General features: G+C 40.2%; 1 protein-coding gene across 1 annotated transcript in view; it reads left to right on the plus strand.

Annotated features, from left to right (window-relative positions):
* Nucleotides 1-23230, plus strand: part of HEATR1 (HEAT repeat containing 1) — a 52746-nt gene that overhangs the window by 25420 nt on the left and 4096 nt on the right. Inside the window, exons 24-41 of the mRNA XM_048505133.1 lie at nucleotides 283-414; nucleotides 2480-2586; nucleotides 3171-3314; nucleotides 4653-4768; nucleotides 5058-5176; nucleotides 6116-6244; nucleotides 6945-7178; nucleotides 7276-7402; nucleotides 9965-10134; nucleotides 11544-11590; nucleotides 13444-13567; nucleotides 14158-14298; nucleotides 16648-16940; nucleotides 17841-17991; nucleotides 20266-20424; nucleotides 20993-21127; nucleotides 21430-21534; nucleotides 21711-21879. Coding sequence (XP_048361090.1) covers nucleotides 283-414; nucleotides 2480-2586; nucleotides 3171-3314; nucleotides 4653-4768; nucleotides 5058-5176; nucleotides 6116-6244; nucleotides 6945-7178; nucleotides 7276-7402; nucleotides 9965-10134; nucleotides 11544-11590; nucleotides 13444-13567; nucleotides 14158-14298; nucleotides 16648-16940; nucleotides 17841-17991; nucleotides 20266-20424; nucleotides 20993-21127; nucleotides 21430-21534; nucleotides 21711-21879 — 2602 coding nt within the window. The remainder of the gene's footprint in view (nucleotides 1-282; nucleotides 415-2479; nucleotides 2587-3170; nucleotides 3315-4652; nucleotides 4769-5057; nucleotides 5177-6115; nucleotides 6245-6944; nucleotides 7179-7275; nucleotides 7403-9964; nucleotides 10135-11543; nucleotides 11591-13443; nucleotides 13568-14157; nucleotides 14299-16647; nucleotides 16941-17840; nucleotides 17992-20265; nucleotides 20425-20992; nucleotides 21128-21429; nucleotides 21535-21710; nucleotides 21880-23230) is intronic.

Here is a 23230-nt window from a genome sequence, read left to right on the forward strand (position 1 = left end):
TAGAACCCAAGCAGAGCTAAAAAGAAGGTCCAGGAAGCGGCAGTGGATTAGTTCTCGTTTGAAGTTCTGTGAGACGGGATATAAATAGTTTTTATGATTGAGCTTGGACCTGAGATGTCCTGGTTAAGACCACTGTGGCCTCACAAGGTGCTATTGGCAGGTATTTCTCAGCTTCAGTTGTGTGAAGTAGGAATAATATTTTTTCTGTCAGAATGTAAGGTTATTGCTCACTAAATGTTTCTAGTGAACAATAAAATATCCAATGATGTCCTGTTTTTTTAGATCACTAAACAATTCTTTGCTGCTGTGCCGGATGGAAAGGTTCAGCAAAAAATACTGGGAGTCTTGTTTGATTTACTGCTCACCTGCAAAAATCCACTTTGTGCGCAGACTATTGGCAGTATTTTTAAAGGGGTAAGCATAGCTTAATCTTTCAGAATAATGAGAATATACGTTCACTTTTGATATGGAGAACTTGATTCTATCATTACTGTATGATGCCAGTTTTTATGGATAATTTCTGTCAAGTACCATGATGAGAGTTTACCAGGTAAGACATGTATGCTAAAATAGGGAAAGGCATGCATTACAGTGGTATTTGAGAGTCTTTAGTGTTGCTTATAAGGATGTACAATTTCCAGAAATTTTGAAACCATGTTGGGATTTGCAGCTGTGATCTGGTTGTTTTTGCTCCTAAAGTTGATATAGGTGAAACATTAGGAGCAAAAACAGACCATGACCATAGAGCCCCGGAGCAGCCAATTGATCGCAGTCACAACAGCCAATTGATTCCAACTGTGAAAGCCTTTAACAATACATTCAATGCATCATTTATAATTTAATATATCAAATTGCAATATTTGATACATTTTTGGATTTAACAGTTACAAATGCCTTCGATTTCTGCAAACAAAATTGCAAATATATACTTGAGAGAAAACTTCAAGCCAGTGAACCCTATGGTACCTAGCACATATAGTTATGTTCCAGATGCTGTATTCTTCCTTTGGTGTTTACTGGTTAGGAATTAGTACTTAATGAAACTCTCAGAGATTTCCTTTTTACTTTCTGCCCTTATTTTTTTCTAATCATTTTATCCCTCAAGAGAAGTAGGGCAATAAGCTACTTGTTACCCAATCTGTGGGAATATGTGTCACAGTAGGTTAACTGAGAGATAACAAGGGAAGAGCAGATCAAAAGGACAACAGAAAGCATGTAATAGTTACAACAAAAGCCCTGCATGTTTCCCTTAAGAGGATTAGGTATCTTCCAACATGCAGAAATGTATCTTTGATTTAAAACAGTGTATGTCTATACCATGCCCACTTTATCTTTAAAATCATCTCACTAATTCTAAAAGGTAAATGTATTTCATGGGATTTTTTCCTTGGATCGTTTGGAAGCTAAGCAGGGTCAACTTTGGCAAGTATTGGAATGGGAGATGTCCAAGGAATACCAGGGTTATGAAGCAGCTGCAGGCAATGGCAAACCACCTCTGAACATCTCTTATTTTAAAACCCTACTGGACTACCATGAGTCAGATGTGACTTGATGGCAAAAAACAAAAACACAAGCCCTCTCCAGAGTTTTCATCCCCCCCCCCCCCCGCCCCCTCGAAAAACAGCCTGGGGTTAAACATTGAGGTTTTTTCCTGAATTTTCCTCCCACCCCCAACCTGGGCCTTCACATCTCCATTGCTCATTAAGTTTATTTTCCTTGAAACAAATTTTGTTCACATACAAATCAAGTTAAAAGCTATTGTGTTTTCAGTAGAGCAACAAAAATTGCTTTACCCACAAGTGCTGATAATGGTTGTTGTACAGGTTCTCTTATAGCTAGCTTGTTCTCATCAGATCTCAAAAACTAAGCAGGGTCAGCCCTGGTTAATACCTTGAATGGGCGACAACTGTCAAAAACGGCCTTTCTCTAGCGTTGTGTTTTTGGGGCTAGTAAAAGTTGTAGAAGGCTGCTCTCTGGGCACTTGTTGGTTCAAGGAGAGATATAAACGGGTGAGATGGATGCAGGTGCAAATAAGATCATGGGAATTTCAAGGGCAGAGACCAGGAGAGGGTTTTGTACTTGTGCTCCGTCTCATTAGTTCAAGGAACCCTGGCAGGGTAAGTGCTTGCTTGACAGTGAGTTTGTACCTTAGCACCATACCTGATTGGTTAAACAGGATTATTTTCATTCCTATCTTTGCACCTTCCTCCAGTTCAGAAAGTAATATACAAATTAATCTTTCTACTGCTACCCATGCAGCATTTTTATCATTTTCATTAAGATATCTTACAATATGCTGTCAAGTCTACAAGCACGTAGATTGGTCACATACTGTTAGCATGTTATGCATTATTGGCCCCTTCCATTGCCTACTAGAAGGACCTGGAGATAAACAATTCAAACCACAAATTGCATGCCAGAGTGTAATCAGGTGACTTTTTGGTTCTTTAGAATAAATGTTACTTTATGTACTGTCTAGATTTCAGTTGATGCTGAGCAGGTTAGCATGGAACTGGAACCCCTGTCCAAAGTGAAGAATGTGACTACTGTTCACCAAACTAGAAGGCAAAAGATGCAGCAGCAGAGGTAAAGTAGATGGGCTGCCTGTCCCAGGATCCTCTCTAGCAGGACCCAGAAAGAAGAGAGTGAAAGTTAGAGAGAGCCCTGCTTTGAGTTGTTGATAGTTTTATACTCAGTCAGGATGGTACTCTTATGCAAGAGGTGGAGACAACAGTCTTCTACGCTGAAGTTCACCCTGTTTTACCTGATGACTTCTCCATGCAATTAAGAGCAGATGCATTGTGACACATGTGCATATTCAGCACTTATATAGAATGTAATGAGGCTCGCTGTGAAGGATGTGGGAGAAAAGTCCTTTCCGCCCCTACAGATGTGAGCATCGCAAATGTACAGATCAGATTTTTGGCAAAAAAGAGCAGCACAAAAATGTTACAGGCTGCCCACTGCTTGCTCTATTAGAGGGGAAAATGGGAAGGAGTGGGTATATTTACTTTCGAAGACCTTATAAATGGGTCAATAGTGGCAGAGCCACAGCTCTGTTCAAGTGTTGAGTAACGGGGTGTGTGTGTGTGTGTGTAATGATCCTTTCTTAGAAGAATATTGGAATAAATGTTGTAAATGTCTTAGTCCTTCCTTTTTTAATTCTTCAGAAAAGTTCAAGATCAAGAGAGTGCACCAGAAGAGAGCAGTTCCAACTGGCAGAGAGTCACACTTATCTTGGAATTGCTGCAACACAAGAAAAAGCTCAGGCAGCCTCAGGCTTTGATTCCTGTCCTTTTCAGCTTGCTGGCTGGGTAAGGACTGTTCTTTGGAGATCAGCTATTGGGATCATCCTTTAGTGCAAGTCCACAAAGGGGTCCTGGACCAGTTCAGACCATAACATGGAGAGCCAGATACTCTATAAGAGATGCCCTCTCCCCTATGCACCCGTGCTATAGTCTGGGCACAAGCAGGCTTGTGAGCCTGGCCAGCTGGATCTGTGGATGTGGCTGCTTACCTGTTGGAGCACAAAGCCTCCATGCTGGCTGGCATCCAGTTGCACAGTGATTATGACTTTCTTATGGTCAGGTGTATAGTAAGGTGGCAGTCAGGTTATATACTCTTGTCCCTGGAGCTTGTTTGTGTTTTATGGAGGAGGAGAGGGGAAGGGGGGCCATCATCTGGTTGAGGCCCACTCACCCTTAGGAGAGGAGCATGTCATTTGGTCATGGCCCACTCACCCTAAGTAGGAGGGAGAGAGAGGGGGAGGGAGCTGGTCATCTGATTTTGACCCACCCATCCTGGGGGAAAGGGAGGGAGCTTGAGCGGGAAAAGGTAGGGAGGGGTTAGGGGGCCCATCATTTGGGTGTGGCCCACCCACCCTGCGAAAGGAAGGGGACATCTGGTTGTGGACCACCGCTATTGGGGGAGCGAGTGGATGGGACTGTCATCTGGTTGAGGCCTACACACCCTGGGGGGAGGGTCAGGTAGGGAGGAAGTGGCATCAAACTTCATGCATGCAAAGTCAACTGGAACACTGTTATAGTGGTTTCTCCAGAGAACGTGTGTCTATATTGCAGAAAACCCTGAATTCCTAAACACTTCATTGATAACAAAAAGGGGGGGGGTGTCGGTCATTTCTTTTAAACCATTTACCTCTTGTTCTTCTCTAAGATGGAACAGAAAGTACAACATTTTATATCAGAAATAACAATTTGCATTATATTTGCTTTGGAAAGTTTATTTTGGCCTTGAGTTTTGGATTTCCAAAGTGAATTGGAGTATTTTCAGGAAGGCCTATTCCTTGTTTGATTATAGGGTATCACTTTGCTACAGTTTATTGTTATTATGAATTTATTACATGCATTTTATTAGATATACATCCCACTAGTGAGCTATAAGGTTCTCAAAGTGCTTCACTGTAGTTTAATCCTACCCCCTACCCCCATTTTGTGACTAACTAAAGAAAACTTACAACACATTCCATAAAGTTCTACTTCCTGGCCAGAGTTATATCTTCCCAGAAAGATGTGTCAAAAGCACAGAGTCAGGCGCTGTTCAAGTAAAATTTCATTGATGGTATATTTAAGTATATGATAACATGTGAGTATTTTGCCCCAAATTATTATCTAACTTGTCTTCTGGATTTCCAGGTGCCTGGAACCCTCTACGGGACAGGAAAACCTGGAATATATAAAGCAGCTAATACTTGGCTGTCTATTAAACATTTGCCAGAAACTTTCACCAGATGGCAGCAGGATAGGAGCAGGTAAGACAAACAATAATAGTGTCATTTTGGATAAGTTATACAAATGGCTTTTATGGTCATGAATGCCTTTTGAATTAATGTGTCAGGTGCTGATCCAGTTAAGAAGTGAAAAAATGGCGTTTTTAGCACCATCTGAAGCAGAACAAATCCTTTCACAGCCTGCTGACAAGCAGGGTGTAACTTTGCTTAGGATGGTGCGATTGTTGCAATAGCATCCATGCATCAAGACATGATCTTAATAGGAAATTTAAACCCTTATCATTCTTGGATATTTTCTTTCCTTTTTGAGGTATTCTTGAAGAAAAATTCAATGTGGAGCTGATAGTTCAGTGCATCCGGGTTTCCGAAATGCCTCAGACTCACCACCATGCTTTGCTCTTGCTGGGCGCTGCTGCTGGAATGTTTCCTGTAAGTACACGCTACTTGTGTTGCTGCTCTTATGAGGGAAAGGTATTAAATTGAAATGTTAAGTAATAAGCTGAAACAGGAGGTGGTAGATATTTGTTTTCTCTGTCTGTTGTGACCTTTGGGACCATAAAGCATTTGATCGTCAGGTGACCTTAGACCTGCTGGCTCCTTCCTTTGACCCTTTCCTGTGTTTGGAAGAGCCTCAGCTTCTCAAGCCACTTCCCTCTCCTCTTCCAACTAGGTCAGTGGTGGCGAACCTTTGGCACTCCAGATGTTGTGGACTACAATTGATGGGAATTGTAGTCCATAACATCTGGAGTGCCAAAGGTTCGCCACCACGGAACTAGGTTATCAGAGTCTTCTTAAGACTGCCATAATTTCAGCACACCTCACTCTTATCTACCCTGGTCTTTAGTACTTTTCTCTCAGTTGAGCTGTTATATTTGTTTCTGGGCAGGAGCTGTGTCACTTCTGTATTTTGAGCAGCCCCTGACTCATTGATGCTTCTCATTAAACGTTTGAGAGTGGAGACATAGCTCAGCTGGTATAATTTTCTGCTGTGGATTGTTAGATGGAGAACTCTGGATTGCAGGCAAATCCCTACTCTCCAGCAACAACAACAAAAGAGATACGTTTTTATGAGACAACCTCTTCCTGCACATCAGCAGCACAATTGGAAAGGCATTTCAATAGAACGGTAGTTCGATAAGTAGATAGATGTACAGAGGCAGAGCTGCTGCTTTCCCTGCCTAATTAGGTTAATGTGATGTTTACTCTGCTTGTTGCATATGGGAGAGAAAAGATTACCAGTGCCTGTATGGCAATCCACTGATTTAATTTCCATAGGACTGCTTGATTGGCAAAATGAAGGTGCTTGTAGAAGTATGTATTTCAGGATGAAATCATTAATCCTCTTGGGGATTGGTTTCTCTTGTTCAGGGCAAAGTGCTACACAATATCATGCCCATTTTTACATTCATGGGAACAAATGTCATGCGTCTGGATGATGCTTACAGTTTCCAAGTGATTAATAAGACTGTGAAGATGGTCATTCCTGCTCTCATACAGGTAAGACATTTTAAAATGAAGTTTAGATCTGCATTAAACAGAACTGGCCTTGTTTCTCTTGTCTTCTATTAACTTTTCAGCATTCCTAATGTTCCATTGCCTTTAAAGAATCTAAAATTCAGTTTTATCTTTTGGCCTCTCAGATGGGCTTGTTAGCAAAAAGTAAAAGGTGGATTTTTTAATTTGTTTTAGTGGTGAGGTACAGGCTCAGCAGCAGAATATGTGCCTTCCAGGCAGAATGTCCCAGGTTCAATCTACAGCATCAACCCTCAGGGAACAGGTGATGTGAAAGACCTGTTAACACTGAGGAATTATTGCCAGTGGGAGTAGGCATTTTTTAGTAGACCATGGTCTGGTTTGGAATAAGGTAGTTTTCATGTGATTGAAAGAAGATTAATGGTGACAAAGTCAAAACAGCCTGCATGGTATGGAAGAAGAGGAACTGTTTGCAGTTATGATAAAACTGATAAAATAAGGTGGGGTATAAGAGAGCTGTGTTCTGCGTCATTACTTAACAAATCACTAAATCTTCATGTCAACAGAATTGACTGTTTAGTCTGAACTGCAAAAAAATGGAGCTTGGGAAAAATTTCAGTTTCTCCTTCAGCCCGATACATTTTTGAATTGCTTCATATGAAACAACTCATCTTCCAGTCGTATTTGTGTATATTTACTAACTGTTGGCCTATTTGCTTCATAGGCTGAGGAGGATGGTGGCTCCTCTGAAACAATGGGGAATGTGGAAGGGGTGGCTATTAAAATAATTCGTGTGTTTGTGGATGCTTTGCCCCATGTGCCTGAGCATCGACGCCTCCCAATCCTAGTGCAGCTGATAAGCACTTTGGGAGGAGAGCGATTCCTCTGGATTCTTCTTGTGCTGCTGTTTGAACAGCATGTGACAAAACAGGGGACATCAGTGGCCAATGTGGAAAAGGTAAGAGCAGTGTCCTGTAGTGTGTTCTTTTTTTAAAAGCACATTTCAACTCATTTATCTCTTGAAAGGATATGTTTTTCTCTTATAACAAATACAGGAAACTGTGTTGGAGACTGATACTGAATTTTGGATTTCTGTGTGCTGTGAATTCAGTGCAAAAGAACAGCTACAGACTCTAATTAAAATACTGCACTATTTAACAAAGTTGCCAGAAAACAAAGAAGGTAAACAAATATTTATTTGCCTTGGCTATGACTTGGTGTCTGCAATATAAATACGTTGTACAGAAACATTTTAATGTAAACCAGCTGTATCCCGTGACAACCATTTTGATAGGATTAAATTGATATGTGTAGCGTTCCAGCTTAAGCAATTCATAATTGCAGACTTAGGCTGCCCTTAGACATTGTGACACAATTATGCCTTTCCATAATGTGCATGGACTTGGCTTGTGTGTGGAGCACTGGTTTAGTAAACCCTTGAATCAAAGTCCAATTTGCTTGAACTTGCAGATGTGAGTGTCTGACTGCATTGGTTTCTTCCACAGAATTCAGAATTCTAAACTGAAGTTAAGTTGTGGGTTAGAATCCTGTTTTTTGGGAAGAACACAAACTCATGGTTTGCCTGGACACTTGCACTTGAATATCATGAAAAACTATAGTTTGAAGGTGCCTGAAAATAGGAGGCCTTCAACTGCATTTTGTGTGGAAGGGGACTGGGAAGGAAATGCCTAAAATGGATGCACAGAGATTTGTTGCGACTTTTGAATGCAGCAATCTTAGAATTACTTCCTGCCTAGGTTATTTAGGATCTGTGCACTCAAAATTATGTTAATTGGTCCACAGGATGTTAATTGGTCCTCATTGCTCAGCCCTAGTAATTTTTGTGCTACTACATGCTTGGAGGAGGTAGAGATTGGTGAGGTGCAAGGAGCAGCTCTCACGGAAGCAATTTAAAGTTATCTCCACGTGGCTATTTGATCATGTTTATCGGTTTTCAAAACCATTCAAAGTATACATTCATGTTTGCCTGCAGATTTGAACCACGTATATTCAGAGCTTTAGGAATATTTCAAATATTGTATGTGTTAAGTGTTGCCAAGTTGCTTGTGATTTATGGTGACTCTGAATTAATGTCCTCCAAAAAGTTCTGTCATTAACAGCCTGGCTCAAATTTGCAAACTGGGACCCCTTCCACAAGTGCAGAATAATGCAGTTTCAATCCACTCTCACGGTTGTTTGCGAGTGGATTTTTTAAATTCTGCATAATAAAATCCAGCTGCAAAGTAGATTGAAAATGCATTATTCTACATGTGTAGAAGGGGCCTGAGAGCCATGCAGCCAGCTTTCCCTCCAATGGAACAATCCACTTCCTGTATTCTTAATTGATTAAGATTTGTTTTTATGAGTCAATAACGGGAGAGAGGGTTTCCAGTAGGGAAGATAAAGGCCATGCCATATGCTTTTTACACATTTGTCTCTTCTAGATTACCATCCCAAAATGTAAAGAGGATGATAAAAAGTAGCCATGTCCCAAACCATAAAGAATATTATCCTATAGCGCTTTGTATTTTAACTACTTAAAAGTTTGCCTGTTAAAAACAAGAAATAGTATGATATATGCATGTGTGTGTAAAGTGTGGTCAAGTTGCCACGGACCCAGTAGGGTTTTCAAGGCAAGGTACTAAAGAGGTGGGTAGCCATTTCCTTCCTTTGTATAGCTATCCTGGTATTCCAGGGTGGTTTCCCATCCAAGTACTAACCAGGGCCAACCCTACTTAGCTTCCTGAGTTCTGACAGGATCAATCCATCTCATGTTAGGTCTTCCCATTTTCCTGCTACCTTCAACTTTTCCTAGCATTATTGTCTTTTCCATTGACTCTTGTCTTCTCATAATGTGACCAACCTACAATAGCCTCAGTTCAGTCATTTTAGATTCTAGAGATAGTTCACACTTGATTTGATCTAGAACCCACTTATTGATCCTTTTGACAGCTCACAATATCCGAAAAACTCTTTTCCAACACCACACTTCAAACAAATCAACTTTTTTCCTGTCAGCTTTCTTCTTTGCCCATCTTTCACAACCACCCATTTGAATGGGTAATACTGTGGCATGAATTAACTTGATCTTGGTCACTAGTGACACATCCTTACATTTGAGAATCTTTTCTAGCTCCCTCATAGCTGCCCTTACCAGTCTCAATCTCATTCTGATTTTTTGTTTGCAATCTCCCTTTTGGTTGATCATGGAGCCAAGGAGTAAAAAAATCATAAACAATTACAGTTTCTTCATCATCCGCCTTAAAGTTGAATCATTCTCCAGTAGCGATTACTTTTGTCTTCTTGATGTTCAGCTGTAGTCCTGCTTTGACACTTTCTCCTTTGACTTTAAGCAACTTTGTCTTTGCTATTTTCTGTGAGTTGTGGTATTATCTGCAAATCTCAAATCGCTAATGTTCCTTTACCCATTTTCACTCCACCTTCATCTAAATCTAATCCAGCTTTCTCAGTATGTTACATTTAATATATTGCCCTTAGAGATTTCTCACAGAAGGTAAGAATAGTGCAGAGCATTGTATACATGATTTAATTGTTGTTTGCATGTATTTTAGCTTGGTTAACCAGCTTGATGGCCCTTGTGAGGTCAGGAAGGTGGGATATATATTTTGTTAAATAAACTACATAAATAAATAATGTGTGCACTTACTGAACACCCATTCACACTAAATAAAATTGTTTATTTTATTTATGTAGTTGTTTTATTTGGGGGGGGGGGTGTTTTAGCAGATGATCCACAACAAAAGAAATCAAGATTACGCAAAACAAAATCACAGAATCAAGAAACTGAGCTCTTTAATGTGGAATCTCACTCTGGTAAACAGCTGAGGCATTTCAAATTCTTGTCAGTCTCTTTCATGTCACAGCTTCTGGCTTCACACAGTTTTGTGGAAAAGGTGAGGTAATTTAATCTTTCTGAGGAGTTGGTTTGATTTCCTTTCTTCCCCAACTGAAGCTTTGTATTTAATTAATTTTGCTTTCAGTAGAAGTATGAGACTTACAATAATGTTTTCCTGTTGTTCACCTCTCAAATTCTTTGCTGGTTGGTCGTGACAAGTTTTGTAAACCTTGAATCAAACGATGGGTGAAGTGAGTTTAGAGTAGCATGTTATTTGCTATGAGCATCAAGAGTAACTGTTTTAATTAAATTTCTGAGATCAGGGATCCAATTTAAAGATATTAAAGTATCCAATTAAAGATTTTTTCTTGTCGCTTACTTCAGAAGAAGCCATCAATTATGTAGTTCCAACTTTAGTGTCAATACATATGTGACATGAGCCACAGGTAAGGAAATTAAACATGTAAACATTCTATATGTTAACCATCACATTAAAACATATTTTCCATAACTGGCACACTATCACTACATGCAAACAAGGTTACATGAGCGGTAAAAAGGACATGAGTGGTAAGAAGTTCACTTTATACAATAGGTTAGGCACTTATCTGGGCAAGTCCTTTTTACCGCTCGTGTAACCTTGTTTGCATGTAGTGAGTTATGGAAAATGCCAGTTAGTTAAGGAAAATACATTTTAATTTGATGGTTAACATATAGAATGTTTACATGTTTAATTTCCTTACCTGTGGCTGATTTCACATATGTATTGACACTAAGGTTGGAACTAAATAATTGGTGGCAAACACAAGTGTCCCAATTCTGTGATGGCTCTGGTGGGAGCAACCCACAAAGTGGAGGGGTGTATGCAAGGGTTGCTGTTTTCACTCTAAGGAGATGGTCATTATCTCCTGCAGGCAGCATTCCGACTGGTGAAGCCTTTTTGATCTAAAATGCAACCCTTGCATACACCCCCCAACACACATAGGGCAGATGAAAAACATCTGTCCGATGTGTTCAATCAAGCTCTTGGTGAAAAACCCTTTCAATCTGATCAGCATTTGAACCACCATTATAACATCTCGACATGTGAGCTGAACAAGGCACTATTAAGAAGGGGGTGTGCACGTCTGCTGAGTCCATGCCAAGCTCAGGTTTGGTGGCTTGCTCCCACCACTATGTTCAACTTTATATATTAATGGAGGTTGCCTTTATTCTGAAAGCTGCTAGATTATGTATCATAAAGCATAAATTATTCCCTGGTGAACTGGAGGCATTCAGATGTGTTGATCAGCTGTGTACATCATAACATTCTAGTATCTAATTCTCAATCTATAATAATCTAATTGGAATGTTAATATAAAATGTTAGATGTCAGCGAAGGGAAGTGTTTTGTTCTCATTGCTTGAAATAATTATGTTGGCCATTAAATCTGCCATTGTCCATACTTTTGTTTTTTCTCCCAATTAGGTAGTGGAATGTGAACATGCTGAAGAATTACAGGAGTTTGAGCAGAGGTAGATTTTTTCCTATTTCTTAACACAGAAGGAGGCAACAGAAAATGAAATTTTGCTTGATATCATTGGCAGTACTCTAGTTCCTTTCCTGGCCCAAATCAACCTGTGAACATCTTACTAAATATAGAGACATGTTCAGCGGACAATGGCCGTATGGCAATAGTTAACTAGTGCAAAATTATGTCCAAGAAGAGAATAAAAAGATAAACATTTCTAAGCAAATGAGGAGGGGGTTCTTTTTTTTTAAATGCCAGGCTGTTTTTCAGGAATGGAGAGGGCATATTCTAGAAATTTATGCCAAAAAGGTTTCTTCTTCTTAATGCTTAGATTATGGTATTACTCTGTTTTAATAAACTGTTCCAGCTCTAGGAATCAGATGGCAGTTCCAAGGTAAATGAACGCAATCAAAATACCATACACACCATCAGCCTTGCCAGCCAGCATTATATCTATCTTGTCTGGATTCATTTTTGGTTTGTCCTTCTTCAGTTTCTAAGCCACAGCTGGCTGACTCTGGTCTAAAGCAGAGACGGCTGCTTTTGGAGAGTTAGTTAAGAAGATACTGCCTGATCTATTCAAAACCTATCATCCAAGTTGGAGTGAATCTGATGATTTTATCAGCAAAGAATTGCACAAACACATCATAGCTCAGTGGTAGCGAACCTATGGTATGCATGCTAGAGGTGGCACTCAGAGCCCTCTTTGTGGGCACGTATACCGTCGCCCCAGTTTGGACACTTGGCAGTGGCAAAGTGCCAAGGGGCCGAGGGGTGTGCGACGCACTGGGTGCGTGCCCCTGCGGGTTCATGGCATAGGCATTCCACGGGTGTGGCAGGGGTGTTTCAGGGCGTTCCGGGGCGTTCCATGGCAGGGCGGGAGTGGATGGGGACGTGGCAAGGGTGCCTGGGCACAGTTTCCCCTCGCTCCGCCCCTGGCACACAGTCTCTAAAAGATTTGCCATCATTGTCATAGATAATAGCTGATTATAGCTGATTATTATGAGACTATTCTTGGAGTCATCAAATGCCATATTACCTTAAATAATTCGAGTTGGATACAAATCAAGTGACACAATAGTGGAAAAGTTTGTTTTTGCCATAGTTACTGCATCTTCATAAACTATCTGCTAAACTTTATAGCTTTCTTTTGTCAGGTTCAGTCTGTTTTCCATCAAAAAATTCCCAGCCTTTTTCAATTCTGCCAATTCAATTATTGTAAACCAGGAAGTGGGTTTCCTATCTGAGTGTAGATATAAAGAGGTTGGCATTCCAGGCTTCTGCCAAAACATCAACAGTGTACATTAACTATGTCTTCCTTTGGAATCCCCTATCTTGTTTAAATGTTGATCCATTTCTCATTTTATTTGTATAAAGAGAAATGTAAATAATCTTCCCTACTCAAAATAGGACTCAGAAATTTTTTTCATAACCACTTCTGCTATGCTGAAGTTATGTAAAAAAAAAAAAGCTCTAAGCATTCTACTGGGCTCTTCACCGTCTTATGAACTGAAGTGTTTTGGGCAGATTGACAAAAAATATGACAAGAAGGTTTAACAGAATTGAGATTAAAGGAGGATTTCTAGTGTAGACTTAATCTTGAAAACCCTTAAGTGTTAAATTTCAAGTATAAGCCTCAACTGTTGAATGATGCATATTCTATGTAAGAATGACATGAAGATTGGTGGCTGAGTCTGCAATCCTGAAGACCTCTGCACTATGTCTCCAACCTGGGCTTTTTCATGAAGCCACTACTTCTGCACTTCCTTAGCTAACAAGTGGAAGTGACTCATAAAACTGGCCAGGAGCTATATTTCTTTGCGGTGTTCGATTCACTCATTAGAACTTTTTATCCAGATTATTAGAAGAAGTTCTTTGCTACATCAATGCTGTGGCAAGCTCAGTGGAAGAAAATGCTGATGCCCCAACTGCCAAGTTTTGGAGGGCTCTCCTCAGCAAGTCTTACGATGTGCTGGATAAAGTAAGTACATTTCTTGTCTAGCTTAGACATTTAACAGCAAGTAACATGACAGTTGCACTTCTCTGAATGTGCTGTTGACATTTTATTATGGTGGCTTCATATTATGTAGATTTTTCATATGTTTAGAGACCTTTATGTTGCCAGTTGGTACAAAGCCAGTTGGCAGTTTACATTTATATATTGCCACAGCAGGGTAAAATAATCATCCTCTGATTTCCATTAACAAATCTTACTATAAATATTTATTAATTCTGAGCAGAAGCATCAATGGAAAATCTGTGCTGGATAAAGATTTTAGAAATTAGACCATCTGTGTTCAGTGGATTTCCCTGATGGTTCTAATTTCAGTTCTAACACTTCTGGGCACTTTGGCAGTTTTGCTTTCCTAGCACATAAGCAATATCAGCAAACCTTGGAGGGGAATATTGTGTTGTCAGCTCTAGTTAAGTGAGCAAGCCTGCGGAACAACTGTTTATGGTATTGGTAATACAGCATGTAAACAGCAGTGTCTGACAGAAGCAGTTCAAACACTATGGTAGAAACCCACTTCTTTAACATGGTGTATTTTCCCTGCTACTTTTCTTTTCCAGGTTAATTCCTTATTGCCTGCAGAAGCCTTTATCACTGTCATCAGGGGGCTGATCCTCAACCAGCTACCTTCTGTGAGGCGTAAAGCGATGGATCTGCTGAACAATAAGTTGCAACAGTGCAGGCATTGGCCAAAAGAACAAGTAAGCCATCCTTGCAATGATTTCTGTTTCTGCTACCTATAGGCATTTGTTGTCTCATCATAAGGAAGGTATAATTAAAGAAAGCATGAAGGGAGGAGGGCCCAAATGCAGGGACAATAAAGTTTCATTGGACTCCTGTGGCTATAAGGCAAAGGAAAGAGAGGTACATACATCTGGCATAGCACCAAATTAGTTTCGGCTTGGAAGGTGCTGAGGGGAGAGATTACACTGATAGTCCTGATTTTAATCAGGACAAGTTTACAGGGGAGTGATGGGAAAGTTCCAACTGAGGAATCGCCAGTTAGGCAACTGCACTTTAGTTATTTCCCAGTCTCTTGCAAAATACCTTTTGCACAGCGGGATCCAAATTTGTTAACTCAGAATTGAAGTAAATTTGGCTGTTGTGGGTTTTCTGGAGTGTGTGAACTGTAATCTGGTATTGTCGAAGGCTTTCATGGCCGGATTCAACTGGTTGTGGTGGGTTTTCCAGGCTATGTGGCTGTGGTCTGGTGGATCTTGTTCCTAACGCTTCACCTGCATCTGTGGCTGGCATCTTCAGAGGTGTATCACAGAGGGAAGTCTGTTACACAGGACACAGTGTGTTACAGATTCCTTCTGTGATACACCTCTGAAGATGCCAGCCACAGATGCAGGTGAAACGTTAGGAACAAGATCCACCAGAACATGGCCACACAGCCCAGAGAACCCACCACAACCAGTTGTAGTCTGGTAGTTTTTGCTCCTAACGCTTTTTCCTCATTAGTGGCCGACATCTTCAGAAACATTTCACAGTAAGATGTGCCATGAACACACCTCACTGTGACATGCCCCTGAAGATGCCAGCCATTGATGCAGGTGAAACGTTAGGGAATCCACCATAGTAACAAGGCAGGTGTACAACAGGTACTGTCACAAATATTACACCAATGCTTACTTCAACTCAGATTGGCTTGACAAAGGATTGCCAAAATAAAAACCTAATCTAGAGGTTTTATAGCCATACTTGACGGTGTACTTGTCTGTGGAATTATTTTTGAGCTTTTTGAAATTATCATTTGTGATAGAAAGGTATTGAAATGATACTCAGTGAGTTGGAGTATGCATTTGTGTAATATTTGTGACAGTGCCCAGTGAAACGTTAGGACCAAAAACTACTGGACCGTGGCCACACCACTCAGAAAACCCACAGCAGACAATTGATTCTGGCCATGAAAGCCTTCAACAATGCCTTACTAAACCATTCTTGGACAGCCTGATATCAGTACCAGGGAAGATTCTGGAGCAGGTAATTGGACAGGAGGTCTGCCAGCACTTAGAAGGGAATACTGTGATCACAAAAAGTCAGCATGGGTTTCTGAAAAACAAGTCATGTAAGACTAATCTTATCTCTTTTTTTGATAGAATGACAAGTTTGGTAGATGAAGGGAATTCTGTGGACATAGCATACCTTGATTTTAGTAAAGCTTTTGACAAGGTGCCCCATAATATTCTAGCAAGTAAGTTAGTGAAATGTGGACTAGACAATGCTACTCTTAGATGAATTTATAATTGGTTGACTGGCCAAACTCAACGGGTTCTCATCAATGGCTCACCTTCATCCTGGAGAGAAGTGAATAGTGGGGTGCCACAGGGTTCTGTCCTGGGCCCAGTGCTATTAAATATTTTTGTCAGCGACTAGGATGATGGAATGTTTGCAGATGGCACCAAATTAGGAGGGGTAGATAATACCACAGAGGACAGAGTCGGAATTCAAAATGACCTGGACAGATTAGAGAGCTGGGCCAAAACAAACATAATGAATATCAACAGAGATAAATGTAAGATACTACACTTAGGCAGAAAAAATGAAATGCACAGATATAGGATGGGTGTCACCTGGCTTGACAACACTACAAGCAAAAGGAATCTGGGAGTCTTAGTAGACCACAAACTGAACATGAGTCAGCAGTGTGATTCGGTGGCCAAGAAAGCCAATGCTATTCTGGGCTGTATCAATAGAGTATAGTATCTAGATCGAGGGAGGTAATTGTACCTCTCTATTCTGCACTTGTTAGACCTCACCTGGAGTATTGTGTACAGTTCTGGGCACCGCAATTCAAGAAGGATATTGACAAGCTGGAATGGGTCCAGAGGAGGGCAACCAAAATGATAGAAGGTCTGGAATTCATGCCCTGTGAGGAGAGACTTAGGGAGCTGGGTATGTTTAGTTTGGTGAAGAGAAAGTGAACAGTTGACATGATAGCCATGTTTAGATATTTGAAGGGATGTCATGTTGGTGAGGGACCAAGCTTGTTCTTCTGCTCCGGAGACTAGGACCATATGATTCTATCTCTGGCTTTATCTTTTCAGATTGAACTGCTGTTAAAAATGGTGCCTGAGCTCATTGCTGTCGTACAGCATAACACAAGGAAGGCTGAGGAGGAGCAGGCGATCAACAGGCAGACGGCTTTTTTCAGTCTGAAGCTGCTGTGCAAGTGTTTCGGCACCGAAAACCACATGCCCTTTATACCTGTTCTCTCCACTGCCATTGATGTGATTTCCTCTGATGTGAAGGAAGAAAGAAATGTCACAGGCAGCGCTTTGCTGTGTGCGGCTGAAGTTACCTGTGTGCTAAAAGCACTGGCCATACCTCATCTCCCAAGGTATTGCTTTGAAGCACTAAGCAATAATGATACTTAGCATTTACAGGACACTTAAGTAGAATCTGTGTGCAGTAGTTCAGTAACCTCTGCAATAGCCCTGAAAGGTATGATTTATCTTTGTGTAACAGATGTAGGTGTTTCAGACCAAGAAGAAAGTGGTTTACCTGATGCTACTTCCTGTATAGTGATACTCACCTAGAGGGTGATAGCCACATGTGGCTATTCAACATGACATCTGTGACTCTTCTGAACACTGTTCTCTGATGTGACACCTGCCCCATGTTGTAAGAAAGTGGGCAGGACCTGAGTAGGTGATTCCCAGTTGCTACTAGAGAAAAAGGAAGCTACGAGCCTCCTTGAGTCGTAGGCTTTTTGCCAAGGGTTGAAGTCCATTTTGTGTTAATCCTGCTGTGCCTAATTGTCAGCATTTGGGAGTGTTTCTTACCCACTCTCAGTGGACTGATAACTACTTACCTTTGCTTGTAACATCTCCCTGCTCCCATTTCTTCTGTTGCTTACAGCTTTCAGTCTAAATTTAGTTGCTATTAACGGATACTTCAAACTTCTGATAAAGTGAGCTCTCATTCATGAAAGCTTAAGCTGGAATAAATTTTGTTAGTCTTTAAGTTGCTATTGGACTCCTGTTTAATTTTGTTACCGCAGACTGCCCCACTGATATTTCTATCAAGCTACATATGCTTTTCTCAGCATTGTCTGAAGTTCTGTTAACACTTTGCATTTTGGGGAACCTTTAATCTATTTGCTCTTCCTGTTCTTTAAAACGCTCTGCAGTTTTAAAAATAACATAGTTTAATGGAATGCTGAGGAACGAATCTTGTTTACTGGGAGAAATATCTGTCTGGAAATTACACAGACTTGGTTTTCTTGTCTTGCTGATAGACTTATGCCAGCATTATTGGAGGTGCTGAAGCACAAAGATGAGTTGGTTACTGGTGAAATCTACTTGCTTAGTGCAGTGACAGCTCTGTTGAAGGTTGTGGAAACGCTGCCACGCTTCCTCAGTCCCTATCTGCTGGACATTTTGCAGCAGGTGAGTAATATCTATTTTGATGTAGACATGGGGAATTGTGAGTCAGATTTCCTGGTAAAATGTGTATGGTTTCTCTGTGAACTACCTTAATTCAGTTTGTGCACTTGATCCATAATTTGTAATATACAAGAGAAAGTGACGTTTAGGGTTTTCTTCTACTGGCCTTAGCATATCTGTTATGAGGCATACTACATTCTGGGGATAGGAATCATAAAATGATAAAGTGGTAAATGATGCTGTTAGTCATCTGCTCCAAACACCTTTTCTCAGAATGGGGTAATGTCTGCCCTGAGCATCTCTTGCTGATTCCCATTCAAAATTGCTTAAAACTGGTTGTGGTGGGTTTTCTGGGCTGTGTGGCCGTGGTCTGGTGGATCTTGTTCCTAACATTTCGCCTGCATCTATGGCTGGCATCTTCAGAGGTGTATCACAGAGGGAAGTCTGTTTCACACTGTGACCAGGACACAATGTGTGAGAGACTTCCCTCTGTGATACACCTCTGAAGATGCCAGCCACATATGCAGGCGAAACAGGATCCACCAAATCACGGCCACACAGCCTGGAAAACCCACCACAACCAGTTGAATCTGGCTGTGAAAGCCTTTGACAATACATTGCTTAAAACTGTTCAAAACAATTCCAGAATACCCTATCTAGGTTAGTTCATCGCTCTGCTCTTATTGTTGGGAAATTTCTCAGAATTTTTAAGACAAATCTGCCTTCCTGCAGGTGAAAATGACTTGAAATTGTGGTCTTTATCCCATCTTACTCTGTCCATCTTTTAACACACCACAACAGCTAGCAAAAAGAAGAGGCAGAGTTCAGTAGTATAGTCTATTCTGCATATTTAAGGTTTCAGATTGAGTACTTAGCATGTTGAGGTAGCATGTGTGTAAAGTGCCATCAAGTTGCAGCCAACTTATGGCAACCCAGCATGGTTTTCAGGGCTTGAGACTAATAGAGGTGGTTTACTTTTGCCTTCCTCTGCATAACAAGCCTGGTTTTTCTTGGTCATCTCCTATCCAAGAACTAACCAGGTCTAACCCTGCTTAGAGATCCCATGAAATGAGTCTAGCCTGGGCTATCCAGGTCAGATCTCTCTAGGTCTGTGGTGGCGAACCTATGGTACTCCAGATGATCATGCACTACAATTCCCATCAACCCCTGCCAGCATGTGGTGGCCATGCTGGCAGGGGCTGATGGGAATTGTACTGCAAGATCATCTGGAGTGCCATAGGTTCGTCACCACTGCTCTAGGTAATAGAGAAAAGGAAATACCTCTGTCTTCAGTTTTGGATAGTACATGCTAAACAAAATATTCAGTTCCCCAGTATTGTAATACATTGGGATATCCTTTTTGTTTGTTTGTTTGTTTGCTTTAACATGCTTCAAAAAAATTTCTTCCTTTACCTATTATCAGGAATTAGCCACAGTTCATGAATTTATCTTGCTGTAAACTTGCTACTATAACCTCAAGGCTACACCACTTTAATATGCTTTTCATGGAGCTTTTCTTAAATATTACCCAAAAATATCAATTAGACAGAATATAGCACCTCACTTTTTATCAAAGACATTATTTTTGGCATATTACACTTGTTAGAGAACATCTGCTTTGGCTGCCAGTATGTGTCAGTTTCAAACGCTAGTTTTAACTTTTAAAGCCCTTCATGATTTAGGACTCAGGAACATGAAGGATTTGCCTTGCTCATCATCCCAGTCTCTCCTCATCACCCCATCCCATCAAGAGATCCAGATGGTCTATTCCAGGGACTTTGGTTGGATTGCCCTGATGCTGTAGAACAGACTCCCACTAGTAGTGGGTATGACCTCAATCACAGTATGGGGGTGTTTTGAAATCCTGTACAGTTCTCATTCAGATTTTCTGCTATTTTGTGGAGTTGGGAGTGGTCTTAGTCATTTTATATTGGTTGATTTTTATGCTATTGGGTAAAGGGTGTACCATGGTTTTAGATGTGGCAGTTTTGTTGTTTGTTTTTTGCGTATAATGTAAGCCATCTTAAGCCCACATTTCTGGGGATGGATACTTTTTAAATAAGTTCAAGGTCTCAGGTTGAATCTCTGACACTTTCAATTAAAATATCTTAGATATCAAGTTTTGGGGAAAACCTTGTTCAGCTCAGGATCTTTGTAGAGTCATTATCAAACAGATAGCATTGGGCTATATAGACTATAACTTTATTTAATTAATCATAATTCATACACTGTAACGATTGGATCAAATATTTTACCTTTGTTCTGGCACAATGCTAGGTAATTCGTTTGGAAAGAATTGGAACTGAAATGGGTCCATCATCCCACCTGAAAATACGTGTGACGTCTCTGATCACCACCCTAGCAACTAAACTCCCACCAAGAGTTCTTCTGCCAGCAGTTACAAAGTGTTATGATGAAATTTCAAATTCTTGGAAGGTTAGATGTGTTACAGTTCTTCATGGATGCAAATTAAAATGTGCTCATTAGAGGATAGTGAGAAAAGGGGATCACCTCTGTCTTGTATAATTGTAATCATTTTAAAGATTACCAGTAGTGTCAGTCATAGTTTTCAACTTATTCTGGGTCTTGCTAAGTCAGCACCAACCCAGAGTCCAAACCAGACCACTGCTTTCTGTTTAAAAGGTTTCCACCCCTTGGCTTCCCCTCAAAACAAAATAATTTTAGTCTAGGAGGTATGCCAAGTAGCTAGCAAACATCAAGAGTAGTTCCTTATCAAAACTTAAGGTAACATGCTTGTTTTCTATTTACAAAGGCATTTTATTCCCTCCTTTCTTGGCTCTTTTTGCTAAATTTATTTTATTTTTATCTCTTATTTTAAGAAGAGCAATATATGGTTGTGCATCCACTAAGAAACATTATTCTTGTTTATAAAAATAACAGAAAACCTCCTGATATTAAAAATGGGGTTTTCCCCGGTGGTGGGTATTTAAACCTATCTCTCAGTTGTTTAGTTGCTTGATTTTGTTTGTCTTTTCTTTTCTAGATCTACCTGTGTACACTTATGGACATTCTGAAGGAGCATATTGTGGTTTTGGAAAAAGATCAGCTCAATGCCCATCAGTATGAGCTAACAGCACTTTTTGTGAAGGCCCTGGACTTCAGAGCTGAGCATTCTCAGGTGATATATGGGAGGTCTTTGTGAAGCAAGCATGGCTGTACAAGTTATTTGCACAGTATATCAAATTATTTTTATTATTCTGTCTAAAGACATCAGCTGTAATCCTGCACTTAGGCCATTTAAATCCTGTTGACCAATAGGATTCAAGTAGCGCAACTGTACATGTAATTACATCTCTGGTTTCTCCATCTTTGGAGACATTGACCAGATACTGAGAGATTATTTCATCTAAATATCAAGAGAACTCTAATGTCAGGATGTTGCTGTGTAACTTTTAACTGATAGAATTTGTTTTGTTCTAGGATGATTTGGAGGAAGTTGGAAAAATAGAGTTTCATATTATTACTTGTTTAATTAGCATGATTATGAAGCTTTCTGAAATATCTTTCAGGCCCCTTTTCTTCAAGGTAGGAGTTCTGATAACTTCCTTGCTATTTATTTATGCACATACTGTGTGTATAAATATGTATAAATAAATGTGTATATAAATTACAGTTTATATTACAACTTGCATTCATATTTTTTGAAATTAATAATTGCCTCACACTATCTTGCGCAAAACTTGATTTTCTTTCTTTTTCAGCTCTTTGATTGGGCCAAATCTGAGGATTCCTCGAAGGATAGGCTGTTGACCTTCTGCCGATTGGCAGATTGCATTGCTGACCATCTTAAAGGGCTGTTTGCTCTCTTTGCTGGTCATTTAGTGAAACCTTTTTCTGACACTCTGAACCAGATTAATACATCCAAAACAGGTAAGTTTCCAATAACTACCAATGGGAAAAAAGGGATGAATTTGACATTTATTACATTTGCCTTTGTAATAGTTTCTTCTTTCCCATATTCATGTTATTCATTTGTTTACAGTTTTTTAAAAAAAACAATTGCTGAACCTGAGATCAAATTCTAAACGTTCATCACCAGCAGAAAAAAATCATCAAAATCATCAAAACCACACAATTTGAGGCAGTGCTAGTTTAGATGTTCCTGCATACATATAAAATACTATGGAAGAGAAATGCAACTCATGATAACCTACCATTCAATCTCAGGCGGAGGATTTTGAGACAGGATCAGTAGGAAATGTTGGGGAGAAGAAAAAACACTCCTTTCCTGGCCACCCAACTTTTCTGAATCTATAGGAGATTCTCTTGATCTTCAAAGCCAGTGTCTGAAGCCAAATAAATAAGTGTTTTTTTCTAAAAGGAACTGGATTGTGAGCATATTGATGCATTACCCTGCTGCAAGCCAACCATCATGATTGATGTCATCCATTTTCAATACACAGCAGCAGAGGTGGGATGCAGACGGTTCACAATGATTCGCTAGAGCCTGTAGCTAATTTCTTTCTAGTTCGCAGAACCGGTTGCTACCAGCCTGGCCTCTCTGCTTCTCCCTTAAACCCAGGCTCTTAAAGGGAAAGCATCCGTGTGGATCCGTGCTTTCCTAGCAGGTTTTTGCAGCCACTGCAGTACCACGAAGCATGGGATGCGTGATTGTTGTGTTCAGACATCTGGACAGAGGCTTCAGCTGTGATGTGCTGGTGATTTTGGGATGACTTAGTGCAAAATTCATGAGGATTCATGAGGATCCCTGTTTTCCAAGCACGTTTTTGTGCCACTGCTGTGCCATGGAGCATGGGATGTGTGACTGTTGTGTCCAGGGGTATGAGCTGCCATGTACTGGTGATTTTTGGAAAGCAGATTTTTGCACCACTGCGGCACCACGAAGTGTGGGATGTGTGATTGTTTGTTCAACCATGTGGCTAATGGCTGGAGTTATGATGTTCTGGTGATTTTGGGTTGACTTAGTGCAAAAATCATGAGGATCCGTGTTTTTCAAGCAGGTTTTTTCATTAATATTTTAAAACTCTTATAACATAATCTAGTTTTGTGCACCTCTTGTTTGTTCTTATTTAAGTATTAACTGTATGAAATAATGAACTCCCTTTCGGTATATCTTTTTTTTATACTTAAAACAGTCATTAGGGCAGCAAACTGGTCATTAAATTATTTGAATCCCACCACTGGAAGTTCAGAACCAGTTGTTACATTATTTGAATCCCACCACTGCACAGCAGTCATGTTAGTTATATCCAAAGAAATA

The sequence above is a fragment of the Sphaerodactylus townsendi genome, linkage group LG01 (assembly GCF_021028975.2).
Source record: "Sphaerodactylus townsendi isolate TG3544 linkage group LG01, MPM_Stown_v2.3, whole genome shotgun sequence".
NCBI lineage: Eukaryota > Metazoa > Chordata > Lepidosauria > Squamata > Sphaerodactylidae > Sphaerodactylus > Sphaerodactylus townsendi.